This window comes from Oncorhynchus masou, chromosome 12 (genome assembly GCF_036934945.1).
Source record: "Oncorhynchus masou masou isolate Uvic2021 chromosome 12, UVic_Omas_1.1, whole genome shotgun sequence".
In the NCBI taxonomy this organism is placed as follows: Eukaryota; Metazoa; Chordata; class Actinopteri; order Salmoniformes; family Salmonidae; genus Oncorhynchus; species Oncorhynchus masou.
In genome coordinates this window covers 8,405,660-8,422,863 of record NC_088223.1, presented here as the reverse complement: position 1 = coordinate 8,422,863, position 17,204 = coordinate 8,405,660, and the positions used below count along the sequence as shown (strand labels likewise).

The 17,204-nt window shown below is 45.5% G+C and overlaps 1 protein-coding gene across 1 annotated transcript in view; it reads right to left on the bottom strand.

The window, feature by feature from the left end:
- Positions 1-6,975: 6,975 nt before the first annotated feature.
- Positions 6,976-17,204, bottom strand: part of LOC135549001 (golgin subfamily A member 6-like protein 1) — a 51,420-nt gene continuing 41,191 nt past the window's right edge. The window contains exons 3-4 of the mRNA XM_064979073.1: positions 7,267-7,992; positions 6,976-7,220 (exon numbers count right to left, since the gene is read on the bottom strand). Of these exons, the coding sequence (XP_064835145.1) occupies positions 6,976-7,220; positions 7,267-7,992 (971 nt within the window). The remainder of the gene's footprint in view (positions 7,221-7,266; positions 7,993-17,204) is intronic.

Genomic DNA, 17,204 nt, shown 5'->3' with positions numbered 1-17,204 from the left:
GTAGCCTCGCCTCGGGACCTATACACACCCGCTAAGATTAGCAGCCCTATGTAGCCTCGCCTCGGGACCAATACACACCCGCTAAGATTAGCAGCCCTATGTAGCCTCGCCTCGGGACCTATACACACCTCTAAGATTAGCAGCCCTATGTAGCCTCGCCTCGGGACCTATACACACCTCCTAAGATTAGCAGCCCTATGTAACCTCGCCTCGGGACCAATACACACCGCTATGATTAGCAGCCCTATGTAGCCTCGCCTCGGGACCTATACACACCTCTAAGATTAGCAGCCCTATGTAGCCTCGCCTCGGGACCAATACACACCTCCTAAGACTAGCAGCCCTATGTAACCTCGCCTCGGGACCTATACACACCTCCTAAGATTAGCATCCCTATGTAGGCACGCCTCGGGACCAATACACACCGCTATGATTAGCAGCCCTATGTAGCCTCGCCTCGGGACCTATACACACCTCCTAAGATTAGCCGCCCTATGTAGCCTCGCCTCGGGACCTATACACACCCTCTACATCCCAGAGACTACATGTAGCCTCGCCTCGGGACCTATACACACCCGCTAAGATTAGCAGCCCTATGTAGCCTCGCCTCGGGACCTATACACACCCGCTAAGATTAGCATCCCTATGTAGCCTCGCCTCGGGACCTATACACACCCGCTAAGATTAGCAGCCCTATGTAGCCTCGCCTCGGGACCTATACACACCTCTAAGATTAGCAGCCCTATGTAGCCTCGCCTCGGGACCTATACACACCTCCTAAGATTAGCAGCCCTATGTAACCTCGCCTCGGGACCAATACACACCGCTATGATTAGCAGCCCTATGTAGCCTCGCCTCGGGACCTATACACACCTCTAAGATTAGCAGCCCTATGTAGCCTCGCCTCGGGACCAATACACACCTCCTAAGACTAGCAGCCCTATGTAACCTCGCCTCGGGACCTATACACACCTCCTAAGATTAGCATCCCTATGTAGGCACGCCTCGGGACCAATACACACCGCTATGATTAGCAGCCCTATGTAGCCTCGCCTCGGGACCTATACACACCTCCTAAGATTAGCCGCCCTATGTAGCCTCGCCTCGGGACCTATACACACCCTCTACATCCCAGAGACTACATGTAGCCTCGCCTCGGGACCTATACACACCCGCTAAGATTAGCAGCCCTATGTAGCCTCGCCTCGGGACCTATACACACCCGCTAAGATTAGCATCCCTATGTAGCCTCGCCTCGGGACCTATACACACCCGCTAAGATTAGCAGCCCTATGTAGCCTCGCCTCGGGACCAATACACACCCGATAAGATTAGCAGCCCTACGTATCCTCGCCTCGGGACCTATACACACCCGCTAAGATTAGCAGCCCTATGTAGCCTCGCCTCGGGACCTATAAACACCTCCTAAGATTAGCAGCCCTACGTATCCTCGCCTCGGGACCTATACACACCCGCTAAGATTAGCATCCCTATGTAGCCTCGCCTCGGGACCTATACACACCCGCTAAGATTAGCAGCCCTATGTAGCCTCGCCTCGGGACCAATACACACCCGATAAGATTAGCAGCCCTACGTATCCTCGCCTCGGGACCTATACACACCCGCTAAGATTAGCAGCCCTATGTAGGCACGCCTCGGGACCAATACACACCCGCTAAGATTAGCAGCCCTATGTAGCCTCGCCTCGGGACCTATACACACCCGCTAAGATTAGCAGCCCTATGTAGCCTCGCCTCGGGACCAATACACACCCGCTAAGATTAGCAGCCCTATGTAGCCTCGCCTCGGGACCTATACACACCCGCTAAGATTAGCAGCCCTATGTAGCTTCGCCTCGGGACCAATACACACCCGCTAAGATTAGCAGCCCTATGTAGCTTCGCCTCGGGACCAATACACACCCGCTAAGATTAGCAGCCCTATGTAGCTTCGCCTCGGGACCAATACACACCCGCTAAGATTAGCAGCCCTATGTAGCTTCGCCTCGGGACCAATACACACCCGCTAAGATTAGCAGCCCTATGTAGCTTCGCCTCGGGACCTATACACACCTCTAAGATTAGCAGCGCTATGCAGCCTCGCCTCGGGACCAATACACACCCGCTAAGATTAGTAGCCCTATACAGGCACGCAGGTCAATCTCATCCATCCTTTTTCAGTTTGTCTCCATATTTACGGAAACCCTCCAAATTTGTCATCTCCAGGATGATTTTTTTCGATGACTGGTGTGATGAACATGTGGAATGTTGAGGCGATGTCTTGGGCAACTGCATGTCTTGTGGGCCCTGGGGTCATCCTTATGACATTTTGTGCTGCCTTCCTGCCCTGGTCATCATATGGTGACAAGGACCATGTTATTTTGCTGTTCTTTGACAGAAATGTCTCTCTTTCAGCTCGAGGGATTTCTTCTTCATCTGAAGATGAAGATGATGTGGCTCTGGGTTGTATTCTTCCCCATCTTCTTCGTCAGATACTTCCTCCTCTTCTTCTAAATCCTTGTTCTCTTGTTCCTCCTGGACATCTGAATAAATCTAATCTCCGACCTGTAGGTCACTGAAACCTGCACTCATGGCTTCAGCAAAGAGAGAACTGGGGGGACTGTCATCTGCAGTACATTCCCCATGAACGCTTTCAAGAAATGTTTATTTTGTCAGAAATTGTTTTGATTTTGTCTGTGAACTTGGGTCATGTGTGGGGGGTCGTGGAGGGGAGATGCTGCACATTCACAAGAACATTTTAGTTTTGTCGGAGTTCAATCAGTAGCACAAATAATCTCATTTTCTCATTGTGTGTGTGCGTGTGTGTGCGCGTGTGTGTTTTTGTGGTGTGTAAATGATGTTATAACTGCCGGGATGAAAATACCCTTAAGACAATCTTTGTACCCTGGTGGTGTACAGCTTTCATGGAAATATATGTTGGGGTCACATATATGTTGGGGTCATATATATGTTGGGGTCATATATATGTTGGGGTCACATATATGTTGGGGTCACATATATGTTGGGGTCACATATATGTTGGGGTCATATATATGTTGGGGTCATATATATGTTGGGGTCACATATATATGTTGGGATCACATATATGTTGGGGTCACATATATGTTGGGGTCACATATATGTTGGGGTCACATATATATTGGGGTGATATTATGTGGGGTCATATATATGTTGGGGTGATATATATGTTAGTGTGATATATATGTTGGTGTGATATATATGTTTGGGTCATATATATGTTGGGGTCATATATATGTTGGGGTCACATATATGTTGAGGTCACATATATGTTGGGGTCACATATATGTTGGGGTCATATATATGTTGGTGTCATATATATGTTGGGGTCACATATATATGTTGGGGTCATATATTTAGGTTGGGGTCACATATACGTTGGGGTCATATATATGTTGGGGTCATATATATGTTGGTGTCACATATATGTTGGGGTGATATATATGTTGGGGTGATATATATGCTGGGGTCACATATATATGTTGGGGTCACATATATGTTGGGGTGATATATATGTTGGGGTGATATATATGCTGGGGTCACATATATATGTTGGGGTCACATATATGTTGGGGTCATATATATGTTGGGGTCATAAATATGTTGGGGTCACATATATGTTGCGGTCACATATATGTTGGGGTCACATATATGTTGGGGTCAGATATATGTTGGGGTCATATATATGTTGGGGTCATATATATGTTGGGGTCATATATATTTTGGGGTCATATATATGCTGGGGTGATATATATGTTGGGGTCATATATATGTTGGTGTGATATATATGTTGGGGTGATATATATGTTGGGGTCATATATATGTTGGGGTCACATATATATGTTGGGGTCATATATATATATGTTGGGGTCATATATATGTTGGGGTGATATATATGTTGGGGTCATATATATGTTGGGTCATATATATGTTGGGGTCACATATATGTTGGGTCATATATATTTTGGGGTCACATATATGTTGGGTCATATATATTTTGGGGTCACATATATGTTGGAGTCATATATATGTTGGTGTGATATATATGTTGGGGTCACATATATGTTGGGTCATATATATTTTGGGGTCACATATATGTTGGGGTCATATATATGTTGGTGTGATATATATGTTGGGGTGATATATATGTTGGGGTCATATATATGTTTGATTGGATGTTATTCAGAGGTTTGACGGCGCATTTGGAAAGTATTCAGACCCCCTGAATTTTTCCACATTCTGTTACGTTATTGCCTTATTCTAAAATGGATTAAAGACATTCTGCTACATTACAGCCTTACTCTGAAATGGATTCATTCGTTTTTCCCCTCATCAATCTACATCCTATACCCCTTAATGACAAAGACAGAACAGTTTTTTATTTTTTTATTTTTTTTCTACAATTGTTTGTGAATGTATTCAAAAATAAAATAAAAAAATATGACATTTACATAGGTATTCAGACCCTTTAATCAGTACTTTGTTGAATCACCTTCGGCAGAGATTACAGCGTTGAGTCTTCTTGGGTATGACGCTACAAGCTTGGCACATCTGTATTTGGGGAGTTTCTTCCATTCTTCTCTCCATTTCTCTCCAGCAGTGATGCTCCCAATCCAACCTGATAGAGCTTGAGAGGATCTTGTTTCTCATGATCTGAGACTCCTTAGGTGACTAGTGGGCTGTCATGTGCTTTTTACTGAGGAGTGGCTTCTGTCTGGCCTCTCTACCATAAAGACCTGATTGGTGGAGTGCTGCAAAGATTGTTGTCCTTCTAAGCTTCTCCCATCTCCACAGAGGAACTCTGGAGCTCTGTCAGTGTTACCATCAGGTTTTTGGTCACCTACCTGACCAAGGCCCTTCAACGATTGCTCGGTTTGGCCGGGCGGCCAGTTCGAGGAAGAATCTTAGTGTTCCAAACTTCTTCCATTCAATAACGATGGAGGCCAATGTGTTCTTGGAGACCTTCAATGCTGTTTTGGTTCTCTTCCCCAGATATGTGCCTGAACACAATCCTTTACTCTGACATGCAATGTCAACTGTGGAACCTCATATAGACAGGTTGTGTGCCTTTCCGAGTCATGTCCAATCAATTCCACAGGTGGAAACTAATCAAGTTGTAGAACAAAATCAAGAGATGATCAATGGAAACAGGATGCACCTGAACTTCATTTAAAGCCTCAAAGGGTCTGAACACTTATGTAAATAAGGTAATAAGGTATTTCAGTTTATTTTTTAAAAATACATTTTCAAACATTAATAAAAACCTGGTTTCGCTGTGTCATTATGGGGTACTGTGTGTAGACTGATGAGTAAAATAATTTAATCCACTTAAAATAATGCTGTAAATGAACAAAGTGTGTAAAAAAAGTCAAGGGGTCTGAATACTTTCCTAATGTATACTGTATAAAACATGCTAATCAGTAGAGTGTATACCGTATAAAACATGCTTGTCAGTAGAGTGTAAACCATATAAAACATGCTGGTCAGTAGAGTGTATACCATATAAAACATGCTGGGCCATAGAGTGTATACCGTGTAAAACATGCTAGTCAGTAGAGTGTATACAGTATAAAACATGCTAGTCAGTAGAGTGTATACCGTATAAAACATGCTAGTCAGTAGAGTGTATACCGTATAAAACATGCCAGTCAGTAGAGTGTATACAGTATAAAACATGCTAGTCAGTAGAGTGTATACCGTATAAAACATACTAGTCAGTAGAGTGTATACTGTATAAAACATGCTAGTCAGTAGAGTGTAAACCATATAAAACATGCTAATCAGTAGAGTGTATACCGTATAAAACATGCTTGTCAGTAGAGTGTATACCGTATAAAACATGCTTGTCAGTAGAGTGTATACCATATAAAACATGCCGGGCCATAGAGTGTATACCGTGTAAAACATGCTAGTCAGTAGAGTGTATACCATATAAAACATGCTAATCAGTAGAGTGTATACCGTATAAAACATGCTTGTCAGTAGAGTGTAAACCATATAAGGTTTCTGTGTGGCTCAGTCGGTAGAGCATGGCGCTTGCAACGCCAAGCGTCGTGGGTTCGATTCCCGCTGGGGCCACCCATATGTAAAAAGTAGTGGCCCCAGCCGACTTGTAAGTCGCTTTGGACAAAAGCGTCTGCTAAATGGGATATTATTATTATATTATTATATAAAACATGCTTGTCAGTAGAGTGTATACCATATAAAACATGCCGGGCCATAGAGTGTATACCGTGTAAAACATGCTAGTCAGTAGAGTGTATACAGTATAAAACATGCTAGTCAGTAGAGTGTATACCGTATAAAACATGCTAGTCAGTAGAGTGTATACCGTATAAAACATGCCGGGCCATAGAGTGTATACCGTGTAAAACATGCTAGTCAGTAGAGTGTATACAGTATAAAACATGCTAGTCAGTAGAGTGTATACCGTATAAAACATGCAAGTCAGTAGAGTGTATACCGTATAAAACATGCCAGTCAGTAGAGTGTATACAGTATAAAACATGCTAGTCAGTAGAGTGTATACCGTATAAAACATACTAGTCAGTAGAGTGTATACCGTATAAAACATGCTAGTCAGTAGAGTGTATACCGTGTAAAACATGCTTGTCAGTAGAGTATATACCGTGTAAAACATGCTTGTCAGTAGAGTGTATACAGTATAAAACATGCTAGTCAGTAGAGTGTATACCGTATAAAACATGCTAGTCAGTAGAGTGTATACCGTATAAAACATGCTAGTCAGTAGAGTGTATACCATATAAAACATGCTAGTCAGTAGAGTGTATACCATATAAAACACCCTTGTCAGTAGAGTGTATACCGTATAATACATGCTAGTCAGTAGAGTGTATACATATAAAACATGCCGGGCCATAGTCTGTATACCATATAAAAACACAGACGGTACATTAGAAGGATCTAAAGAATCAATTCAAGCTTTTTCCTCTGTCCTCATCAGTGTAAATAAGTCAAGCAGCCTCCTCAGATACTGGCCCCACAGCTCGTACTCTACTCTCCACAGCTCGTACTCTACTCTCCACAGCACGTACTCTACTCTCCACAGCACGTACTCTACTCTCCACAGGACGTACTCTACTCTCCACAGCACGTACTCTACTCTCAACAGCTCGTACTCTACTCTCCACAGCTCGTACTCTACTCTCCACAGCACGTACTCTACTCTCCACAGCACATACTCTACTCTCAACAGCTCGTACTCTACTCTCCACAGCTCGTTCTCTCCACAGCTTGTACTCTACTCTCCACAGCTCGTACTCTACTCTCAACAGCTCGTACTCTACTCTCCACAGCACGTACTCTACTCTCCACGGGACGTACTCTATTCTCAACAGCTCGTACTCTACTGTCCACAGCTCGTACTCTACTCTCCACAGCACGTACTCTACTCTCCACGGGACGTACTCTATTCTCAACAGCTCGTACTCTACTCTCCACAGCTCGTACTCTACTCTCCACAGCACGTACTCTACTCTCCACGGGACGTACTCTATTCTCAACAGCTCGTACTCTACTGTCCACAGCTCGTATTCTACTCTCCACAGCACGTACTCTACTGTCCACAGCTCGTACTCTACTCTCCACAGCACGTACTCTACTCTCCACAGCACGTACTCTACTCTCCACAGCACGTGCTCTACTGTCCACAGCTCGTACTCTACTCTCCACAGCACGTACTCTACTCTCCACAGCTCGTACTCTACTCTCCACAGCACGTACTCTACTCTCCACAGCACATTCTCTACTCTCCACAGCTCGTACTCTACTCTCCACAGCTCGTACTCTACTCTCCACAGCTTGTACTCTACTCTCCACAGCTCGTACTCTGCTCTCCACAGCTTGTACTCTACTCTCCACAGCACATACTCTACTCTCCACAGCTCATACTCTACTCTCCACAGCTCGTAATCTACTCTCCACAGCTCGTATTCTACTCTCCACAGCTCGTTCACTCCACAGCTTGTACTCTACTCTCCACAGCTCGTACTCTACTCTCCACAGCTCGTTCTCTCCACAGCTTGTACTCTACTCTCCACAGCTCGTACTCTACTCTCCACAGCTCGTACTATACTCTCCACAGCTCGTACTCTACTCTCCACAGCACGTACTCTACTCTCCACAGCTCATATTTGAAGCCTCATCCCCTCATCCCCTTGTTTCTGCTAATTGCTTTCCTTCCTGAGTAATTCCCCACTGCTCCAGATAATGCATGGCGTATTGTTGCCAGTGTACATTTTGAGAAGAAGGGCCAATGAGAAGTTAAATCGCCATAGTAAATGGTGATTCGTTGCCTGGTTAATGATTGCTATGATAACGGCTGTGGTGATAAAGAATTGAGGACGCTGGTCTAATGGTGTCTGATTTCCCCTGTTGGGTATGGTATGGAGAGAGGAAGAGAGATTCGGAAAAGAAGGAGAAGAGAGGAAGAAAGGACAAGAGGAGCTAGATGGGAGAATAGAGGACGAGAGGAGAAGAAAGTAGATAGAGAGGAACAAAGGTGGAGAGAGGAAGAAATGAGATAGAGGGGAATAAATGAGAAGAGGGGAGGAGAGGAGAAGAGAGGAGACCAGGGGAAGAAATGAGATAGAGGGGGAGAAAGGAGAAGAGGGTAGGAGGAGAAGAGAGGAAGTCGGAGAAGAGAGGAAGAAATGAGATAGAGGGGGAGAAAGGAGGAGAGGGGAGATAGAGGAGATGGAGAAGAGAGGAGATGTAGATAGAGGAGAAGAGAGGAAGAAGAAGAGGAGGAAGAAAGGAGAAGAGGAGAGGAGGAGAAGAGGAGAGGAGGAGAAGAGGAAGAGGGGAAGAGAGGAGAAGAAATGAGATAGGAGACAAGAGGATAGAGAAGAGAGAGGAGAAGAGAGGAGATGGAGATAGAGAGTAGAAGAGGGGAAGGGAGGAGAAGAGAGGAGAAGAGAGGAAGAAGAGAGGAAGAAGAAGAGGAGGAAGAAAGGAGAAGAGGGGAGATGGAGAAGAGAGGAGATGTAGATAGAGGAGAAGAGAGGAGATGGAGATAGAGAGTAGAAGAGGGGAGGAGAGGAGAAGAGAGGAGAAGAGGGGAAGAAATGAGATAGAGGGGGAGAAAGGAGAAGAGGTTAGGAGGAGAAGAGAGGAAGTCAGAGAAGAGAGGAAGAAATGAGATAGAGGGGGAGAAAGGAGGAGATGGGAGATAGAGGAGATGGAGAAGAGAGGAGATGTAGATAGAGGAGAAGAGAGGAAGAAGAAGAGGAGGAAGAAAGGAGAAGAGGAGAGGAGGAGAAGAAGAGAGGAGGAGAAGAGGAAGAGGGGAAGAGAGGAGAAGAAATGAGATAGGAGACAAGAGGATAGAGAAGAGAGAGGAGAAGAGAGGAGATGGAGATAGAGAGTAGAAGAGGGGAAGAGAGTTGAAGAGGGGAAGGGAGGAGAAGAGAGGAGAAGAGAGGAGAAGAGAGGAAGAAGAGAGGAAGAAGAAGAGGAGGAAAAAAGGTAGAAGAGGGGAGATGGAGAAGAGATGAGATGTAGATAGAGGAGAAGAGAGGAGATGGAGATAGAGAGTAGAAGAGGGGAAGAGAGTAGAAGAGGGGAAGGGAGGAGAAGAGAGGAGAAGAGAGGAAGAAGAGAGGAAGAAGAAGAGGAGGAAGAAAGGAGAAGAGGGGAGATGGAGAAGAGAGGAGATGTAGATAGAGGAGAAGAGAGGAGAAGGAAGAGGAGGAAGAAAGGAGAATATGGGGAGAAAGGGGAAGAGGGGAAGAAAGGAGATATAGGAGGAAAAGAAGAGAAGAGAGGAGGAAGATGAGAAGGAAAGGAGAAGAGAGGAGATAGACAAGAAGAGAGGGGAAAAGAGAGGGGAGAAGAGGGGAAGAAAGGAGAAGAGGGGAGAAGAGGGGAATAAAGGAGAAGAGGGGAAGAAAGGAGAAGAGGGGAGAAGAGGGGAAGAAGAGGGGAAGAAGAGGGGAATAAAGGAGAAGAGGGGAAGAAGAGGGGAAGAAGATGGGAAGAATAGGGGAATAAAGGAGAAGAGGGGAGAAGAGGGGAAGAGGAGGGGAATAAAGGAGAAGAGGGGAAGAAAGGAGAAGGGGGGAGAAGAGGGGAAGAAGAGGAGAAGAGGGGAAGAAAGGAGAAGAGGGGAAGAAGAGGGGAAGAAGAGGGGAGGAAGAGGGGAAGAAGAGGGTAATAAAGGAGAAGGGGGGAGAAGAGGAAAGAAGAGGGGAAGAAGAGGGGAGGAAGAGGGGAAGAAGAGGGTAATAAAGGAGAAGAGGGGAAGAAGAGGGGAAGAAGAGGGGAGGAAGAGGGGAAGACAAGGGTAATAAAGGAGAAGAGGGGAATAAAGGAGAAGAGGGGAGAAGAGGGGAAGAAGAGGAGAAGAGGGGAATAAAGGAGAAGAGGGGAATAAAGGAGAAGAGGGGAATAAAGGAGAAGAGGGGAATAAAGGAGAAGAGGGGAATAAAGGAGAGGAGGGGAATAAAGGAGAAGAGGGGAATAAAGGAGAGGAGGGGAATAAAGGAGAAGAGGGGAAGAAAGGAGAAGAGGGGAATAAAGGAGAGGAGGGGAATAAAGGAGAGGAGGGGAATAAAGGAGAAGAGGGGAAGAAAGGAGAAGAGGGGAATAAAGGAGAGGAGGGGAATAAAGGAGAGGAGGGGAATAAAGGAGAAGAGGGGAAGAAAGGAGAAGGGGGGAGAAGAGGGGAAGAAGAGGAGAAGAGGGGAATGTTTGAGATATTACCTCAAAGACATGATCCAACTTTTGTGACCTTTTTCAACCTTCAACAATCCAATAAGCCGTTTATTGTCAGTGAGATTGAAACCGGGGAGAAAAATGCAAGTGAAAGTCATATAATGTCAACCTTCGGTGGACTGAGGCCCCTCGTGGATTCACTCTATGCCAATGTGTGATATGTCTAAAACATGTAAGTTCAACATCCAATATCGGCAGGCATCAACCGGATATACTCTGTACAATCAAATCCTACCTTCTGATCTTCTGTTTATTCTGGATTCATCCTCTAATCAGAGAGAATCCTGTTCCAACACTCGGTACAATGCCAGTGTCTGAAAATGTAGGATGCATTCAAAGCGTCGCACCAGAGACAGCTACAAGAACACGGCTGACGTTTTAGGCCTTGAGAAACCTGACAGTTTTAAGTCTGACTCGTTGTCGCAGCATCTCAACGAGCAAGAAGTAGAATTTCTCTTCAGTTCATTCGATTTACAGAACGTTCTCAGCACCGACAATAAATCTGCCTCTCTAATGTTTCGCCTGAACAAAAGGTGTCTTTATCATTGTTTGAATTCAAACCGAAGCGTGCAGGGTTGTCACTGTCTTCTTGTTCCTGCTTTAGAACGCATAAAGAATTCCCTCCCTCCCTCCCTCCCTCCCTCCCTCCCTCCCTCCCTCCCTCCCTCCCTCCCTCCCTCCCTCCCTCCCTCCCTCCCTCCCTCCCTCACTCCCTCCCTCACTCCCTCCCTCACTCCCTCTATTCTCTTCTGCCCTCTTGACAAAAGCGAATAACGACCCAATGTTCCAACATCGTATCGCGGAAGTTCACCTGATAAAAGCCCAATGAATTAATGAAGTAATCGCTGCGCACGTCGACTCAATCCGAAATCACATTTAGATTTCTGTCGCAGGAATCTGCTTCAGCTTCAGACTGAATAGAGGACCAAGGTATCAAATGAGAACAACAACAAAAATAAAATAAACAAAAACACTCAACTGCTGTGGTAGAGATCTGTTTGTTATTGTCCAGGGCTCTCCCAGAAACAGTCTCTAAAAACGGCCCTGAGAAAGTGTTTTTATCAGCTTCCAGCAGTAACCTCGTCCTCGTCGGAGAAACACCAACGTATCGTCTAAAAGGACATCCTATTCCCTATATAGTGCACTACTACCCTGGTGAAAAGTAGTGCACTACGCAGAGAATAGGGTTCCATTTGGAACGCATAACAACAATACTCAGTGATAAGAACGCACAACAACGAGAGAGTGAATTTTAATAGCTGAAAACATGTGTCTGTTGACCCGATACTGTTGTGTAGCTGTGGACTGAGGCAGTTAGTAGAGCAGTACAATATAATGTGTGTGTGTGTGTCTCGACACAGCAGTAAAATGCTAGCAGGCCTCCTGGGGAAATGTGTTGATAAATATGACAGTTTTGTATATGCATGAGCTGGGTCTGTGTCATAAATAGCACCCTATTCCCTATGTAGGGTACTACGTTTGATGGGCTCTGGTCAAAAGTAGTGCACTAAAAAATGGAAGAGGGTGCCATTTTGGACATTACTCCGAGTCTCCTGGTAGAAGGGATGTACATCTAAGTCCTCCTCTTTCAATACTCACAGGGGAGTTTGTCAGGATTTTGTTTGGACATAAGCCTATTCACTGTCTTGGGAAGCTTGGGAAGCTGTCAATTCAAATGGCATTACCTGTCATTTCATAATGTTCTGCACATTTTGTTCCACTATGTACTTCTGGAGAGGGTTTGGATGCATACACTGTTTGTTTTGTTGGAGGCTTGTGCTGGAGGTTTGTTGTGTTGGAGGTTTGTTGTGTTGGAGGTTTATTGTGTTGGAGGTTTGTTGTGTTGGAGGTTTGTTGTGTTGGAGGGTTGGAGGGTTGGTTGGTTGGAAAATTGGAGGGTTGTTGGATTGGAGGCTTGGTGGGTTGAAGTGTTGGAGGATTGGTGGCTTGGTGGGTTGGAGGGATGGAGGCTTGGAGGATTGGAGGCTTGGTGGGATGGAGGGTTGGTGGGAGGGTTGGAGGATTGGTGGGTTGGAGGTGTTGTTGTTTGTGTACATGTTCATGCTGTTTTTCAGTCCCATTTTTTTCAGCATTTTATGAACGGTCAGACTGAATATAGCATTTACTGACTGACATACAAATGTATAGTAATAATCTTTTTAAAAAGCGGTGAATTTATTTATACAAATATCTTTCTTCGTTTGCCCATCAAACCCCTAATAACAGTCCTTGTTTACACGGAATTCCAGTCTTCAACTTCTGGCAACTGTGACACAACCATCACCACCGCATCGTTCGCTGCCACTCCCATCCATCACCAGCAGATTGACACCAGCAGATTGGAATTGTCCCGAGGATATATACACGTATGGAGATACCGTCCAACAGGGATTGGATAATGTTCCCTGATATTTCTCATATCCCTTGTATATGTTGATTATTTCACTGGTTGTTTAATAACGTCTTACTCAAATTAATCTATTTGTCCCCCATTATGGCCCTGTCTCAGAGGGAAGAGGGAGAAAACAGAGATTGGGACTGAGTCCCAAATGGCACCCTATTCTCTATGCTTTATCCTATAGGCTCTGGTTGAAAGTAGTGAACTATCCGGGCATAGGGTGTCATTTGTGATACACTCTGGATAACTAGAGCAGAGATGTCTTATGGCTTAAATCCCGCTAACTGGATCGATATGACAACAGCCAGTGAAAGTGCAGAGCACCAAATTCAAAACAGAAATCTCGTAATTAAAATTCATCAAACATACAAGTATTTTACACCATTTTTAAGATACACTTCTTGTTAATCCCACCACCGTGTCCGATTTCAAAAAGGCTGCACCTAGTCACAGAAAAACACAGCCATTTTTCCAGCCAAAGTGAGGAGTCACATAAAGCAGAAATAGAGATAAAATTAATCACTAACATTTGATGATCTTCATCAGATGACACTCATAGGACTTCATGTGTTACACAATACATGTATGTTTTGTTCGATAAAGTTCATATTTATATCCAAAAATCTCAGTTTACATTGGCGCGTTATGTTCAGTAATGTTGTTCAACATCTGTATGTATGTACAACATTCCGGCGCCAACAGAGATGGCCGCCTCGCTTCGCGTTCCTAGGAAACTATGCAGTTTTTTGTTTTTTTTACGTGTTATTTCTTACATTAGTACCCCAGGTCATCTTAGGTTTCATTACATACAGCCGAGAAGAACTACTGTATATAAGATCAGCGTCAACTCACCATCAGTACGACCAAGAATATGTTTTTCGCGACGCGGATCCTGTGTTCTGCCTTACAAACAGGACAACGGAATGGATCGCATGCAGCGACCCAAAAAAACGACTCCGAAAAAGAGGGAAACGTGGTGGTCTTCTGGTCAGACTACGGAGACGGGCACATCGTGCCCCACTTCCTAGCATTCTTCTTGCCAATGTCCAGTCTCTTGACAACAAGGTTGATGAAATCCGAGCAAGGGTAGCATTCCAGAGGGACATCAGAGACTGTAACGTTCTGTGCTTCACGGAAACATGGCTCACTGGAGAGACGCTATCTGAAGCGGTGCAGCCAACGGGTTTCTCCACGCATCGCGCCGACAGAAACAAACACTTTTCTGGTAAGAAGAGGGGTGGGGGTGTATGCCTTATGGCTAACGAGGCATGGTGCGATGAAAGAAACATACAGGAACTCAAATCCTTCTGTTCACCTGATTTAGAATTCCTCACAATCAAATGTAGACAGCATTATCTACCAAGAGAATTCTCTTCGATTATAATCACAGCCGTATATATCCCCCCCAAGCAGACACATCGATGGCTCTGAAAAACTTTATTTAACTCTTTGCAAACTGGAAACCATTTATCCGGAGGCTGCATTCATCGTTGTTGGGGATTTTAACAAGGCTAATCTGAAAACAAGACTCCCTAAATTTTATCAGCATATCGATTGCGCAACCAGGGGCGGAAAAACCTTGGATCACTGTTACTCTAACTTCCGCGACGCATATAAGGCCCTGCCCCGCCTCCCTTTCGGAAAAGCTGACCACGACTCCATTTTGCTGATACCTGCCTACAGACAAAAGCTAAAAAAAGAAGCTCCCATGCTGATGTCTGTCCAACGCTGGTCCGACCAAGCTGACTTCACACTCCAAGACTGCTTCCATCATGTGAACTGGGACATGTTTCGTATTGTGTCAAATAACAACATTGACGAATATGCTGATTCGGTGTGCGAGTTCATTAGAACGTGCGTTGAAGATGTCGTTCCCATAGCAACGATTAAAACATTCCCTAACCAGAAACCGTGGATTGATGGCAGCATTCGCGTGAAACTGAAAGCGCGAACCACTGCTTTCAATCAGGGCAAGGTGTCTGGTAACATGACTGAATACAAACAATGCAGCTATTCCCTCCGTAAGGCTATCAAACAAGCTAAGCGTCAGTACAGAGACAAAGTAGAATCTCAATTCAACGGCTCAGGCACAAGAGGCATGTGGCAGGGTCTACAGTCAATCACGGACTACAGGAAGAAATCCAACCCAGTCACGGACCAGGATGTCTTGCTCCCAGGCAGACTAAATAACTTTTTTGCCCGCTTTGAGGACAATACAGTGCCACTGACACTGCCTGCAACGGAAAAATGCGGTCTCTCCTTCACTGCAGCCGAGGTGAGTAAAACATTTAAACGTGTTAACCCTCGCAAGGCTGCAGGCCCAGACGGCATCCCCAGCCGCGCCCTCAGAGCATGCGCAGACCAGCTGGCTGGTGTGTTTACGGACATATTCAATCAATCCCTATACCAGTCTGCTGTTCACACATGCTTCAAGAGGGCCACCATTGTTCCTGTTCCCAAGAAAGCTAAGGTAACTGAGCTAAACGACTACCGCCCGTAGCACTCACTTCCGTCATCATGAAGTGCTTTGAGAGACTAGTCAAGGACCATATCACCTCCACCCTACCTGACACCCTAGACCCACTCCAATTTGCTTACCGCTCAAATAGGTCCACAGACGATGCAATCTCAACCACACTGCACACTGCCCTAACCCATCTGGACAAGAGGAATACCTATGTGAGAATGCTGTTCATCGACTACAGCTCGGCATTCAACACCATAGTACCCTCCAAGCTCGTCATCAAGCTCGAGACCCTGGGTCTCGACCCCGCCCTGTGCAACTGGGTACTGGACTTCCTGACGGGCCGCCCCCAGGTGGTGAGGGTAGGTAACAACATCTCCTCCCCGCTGATCCTCAACACTGGGGCCCATCAAGGGTGCGTTCTGAGCCCTCTCCTGTACTCCCTGTTCACCCACGACTGCGTGGCCACGCAGGCCTCCAACTCAATCATCAAGTTTGCGGACGACACAACAGTGGTAGGCTTGATTACCAACAACGACGAGACGGCCTACAGGGAGGAGGTGAGGGCCCTCGGAGTGTGGTGTCAGGAAAATAACCTCACACTCAACGTCAACAAAACTAAGGAGATGATTGTGGACTTCAGGAAACAGCAGAGGGAACACCCCTATCCACATCGATGGAACAGTAGTGGAGAGAGTAGCAAGTTTTAAGTTCCTCGGCATACACATCACAGACAAACTGAATTGGTCCACTCACACAGACAGCATCGTGAAGAAGGCGCAGCAGCGCCTCTTCAACCTCAGGAGGCTGAAGAAATTTGGCTTGTCACCAAAAGCACTCACAAACTTCTACAGATGCAGATCCTGGCGGGCTGTATCACCGCCTGGTACGGCAACTGCTCCGCCCTCAACCGTAAGGCTCTCCAGAGGGTAGTGAGGTCTGCACAATGTATCACCGGGGGCAAACTACCCTCCAGGACACCTACACCACCTACACCTACACCACCCTACAACTGCCCTCCAGGACACCTACACCACCCGATGTTACAGGAAGGCCATAAAGATCATCAAGGACATCAACCACCCGAGCCACTGCCTGTTCACCCCGCTATCATCCAGAAGGCAAGGTCAGTACAGGTGCATCAAAGCTGGGACCGAGAGACTGAAAAACAGCTTCTATCTCAAGGCCATTAGACTGTTAAACAGCCACCACTAACATTGAGTGGCTGCTGCCAACACACTGACACTGACTCAACTCCAGCCACTTTAATAATGGGAATTGATGGGAAATGATGTAAATATATCACTAGCCACTTTAAACAATGCTACCTTGTATAATGTTACTTACCCTACATTATTCATCTCATATGCATACGTATATACTGTACTCTATATCATCGACTGCATCCTTATGTAATACATGTATCACTAGCCACTTTAACTATGCCACTTTGTTTACATACTCATCTCATATGTATATACTGTACTCGATACCATCTACTGTATCTTGCCTATGCTGCTCTGTACCATCACTCATTCATATATCCTTATGTACATATTCTTTATCCCCT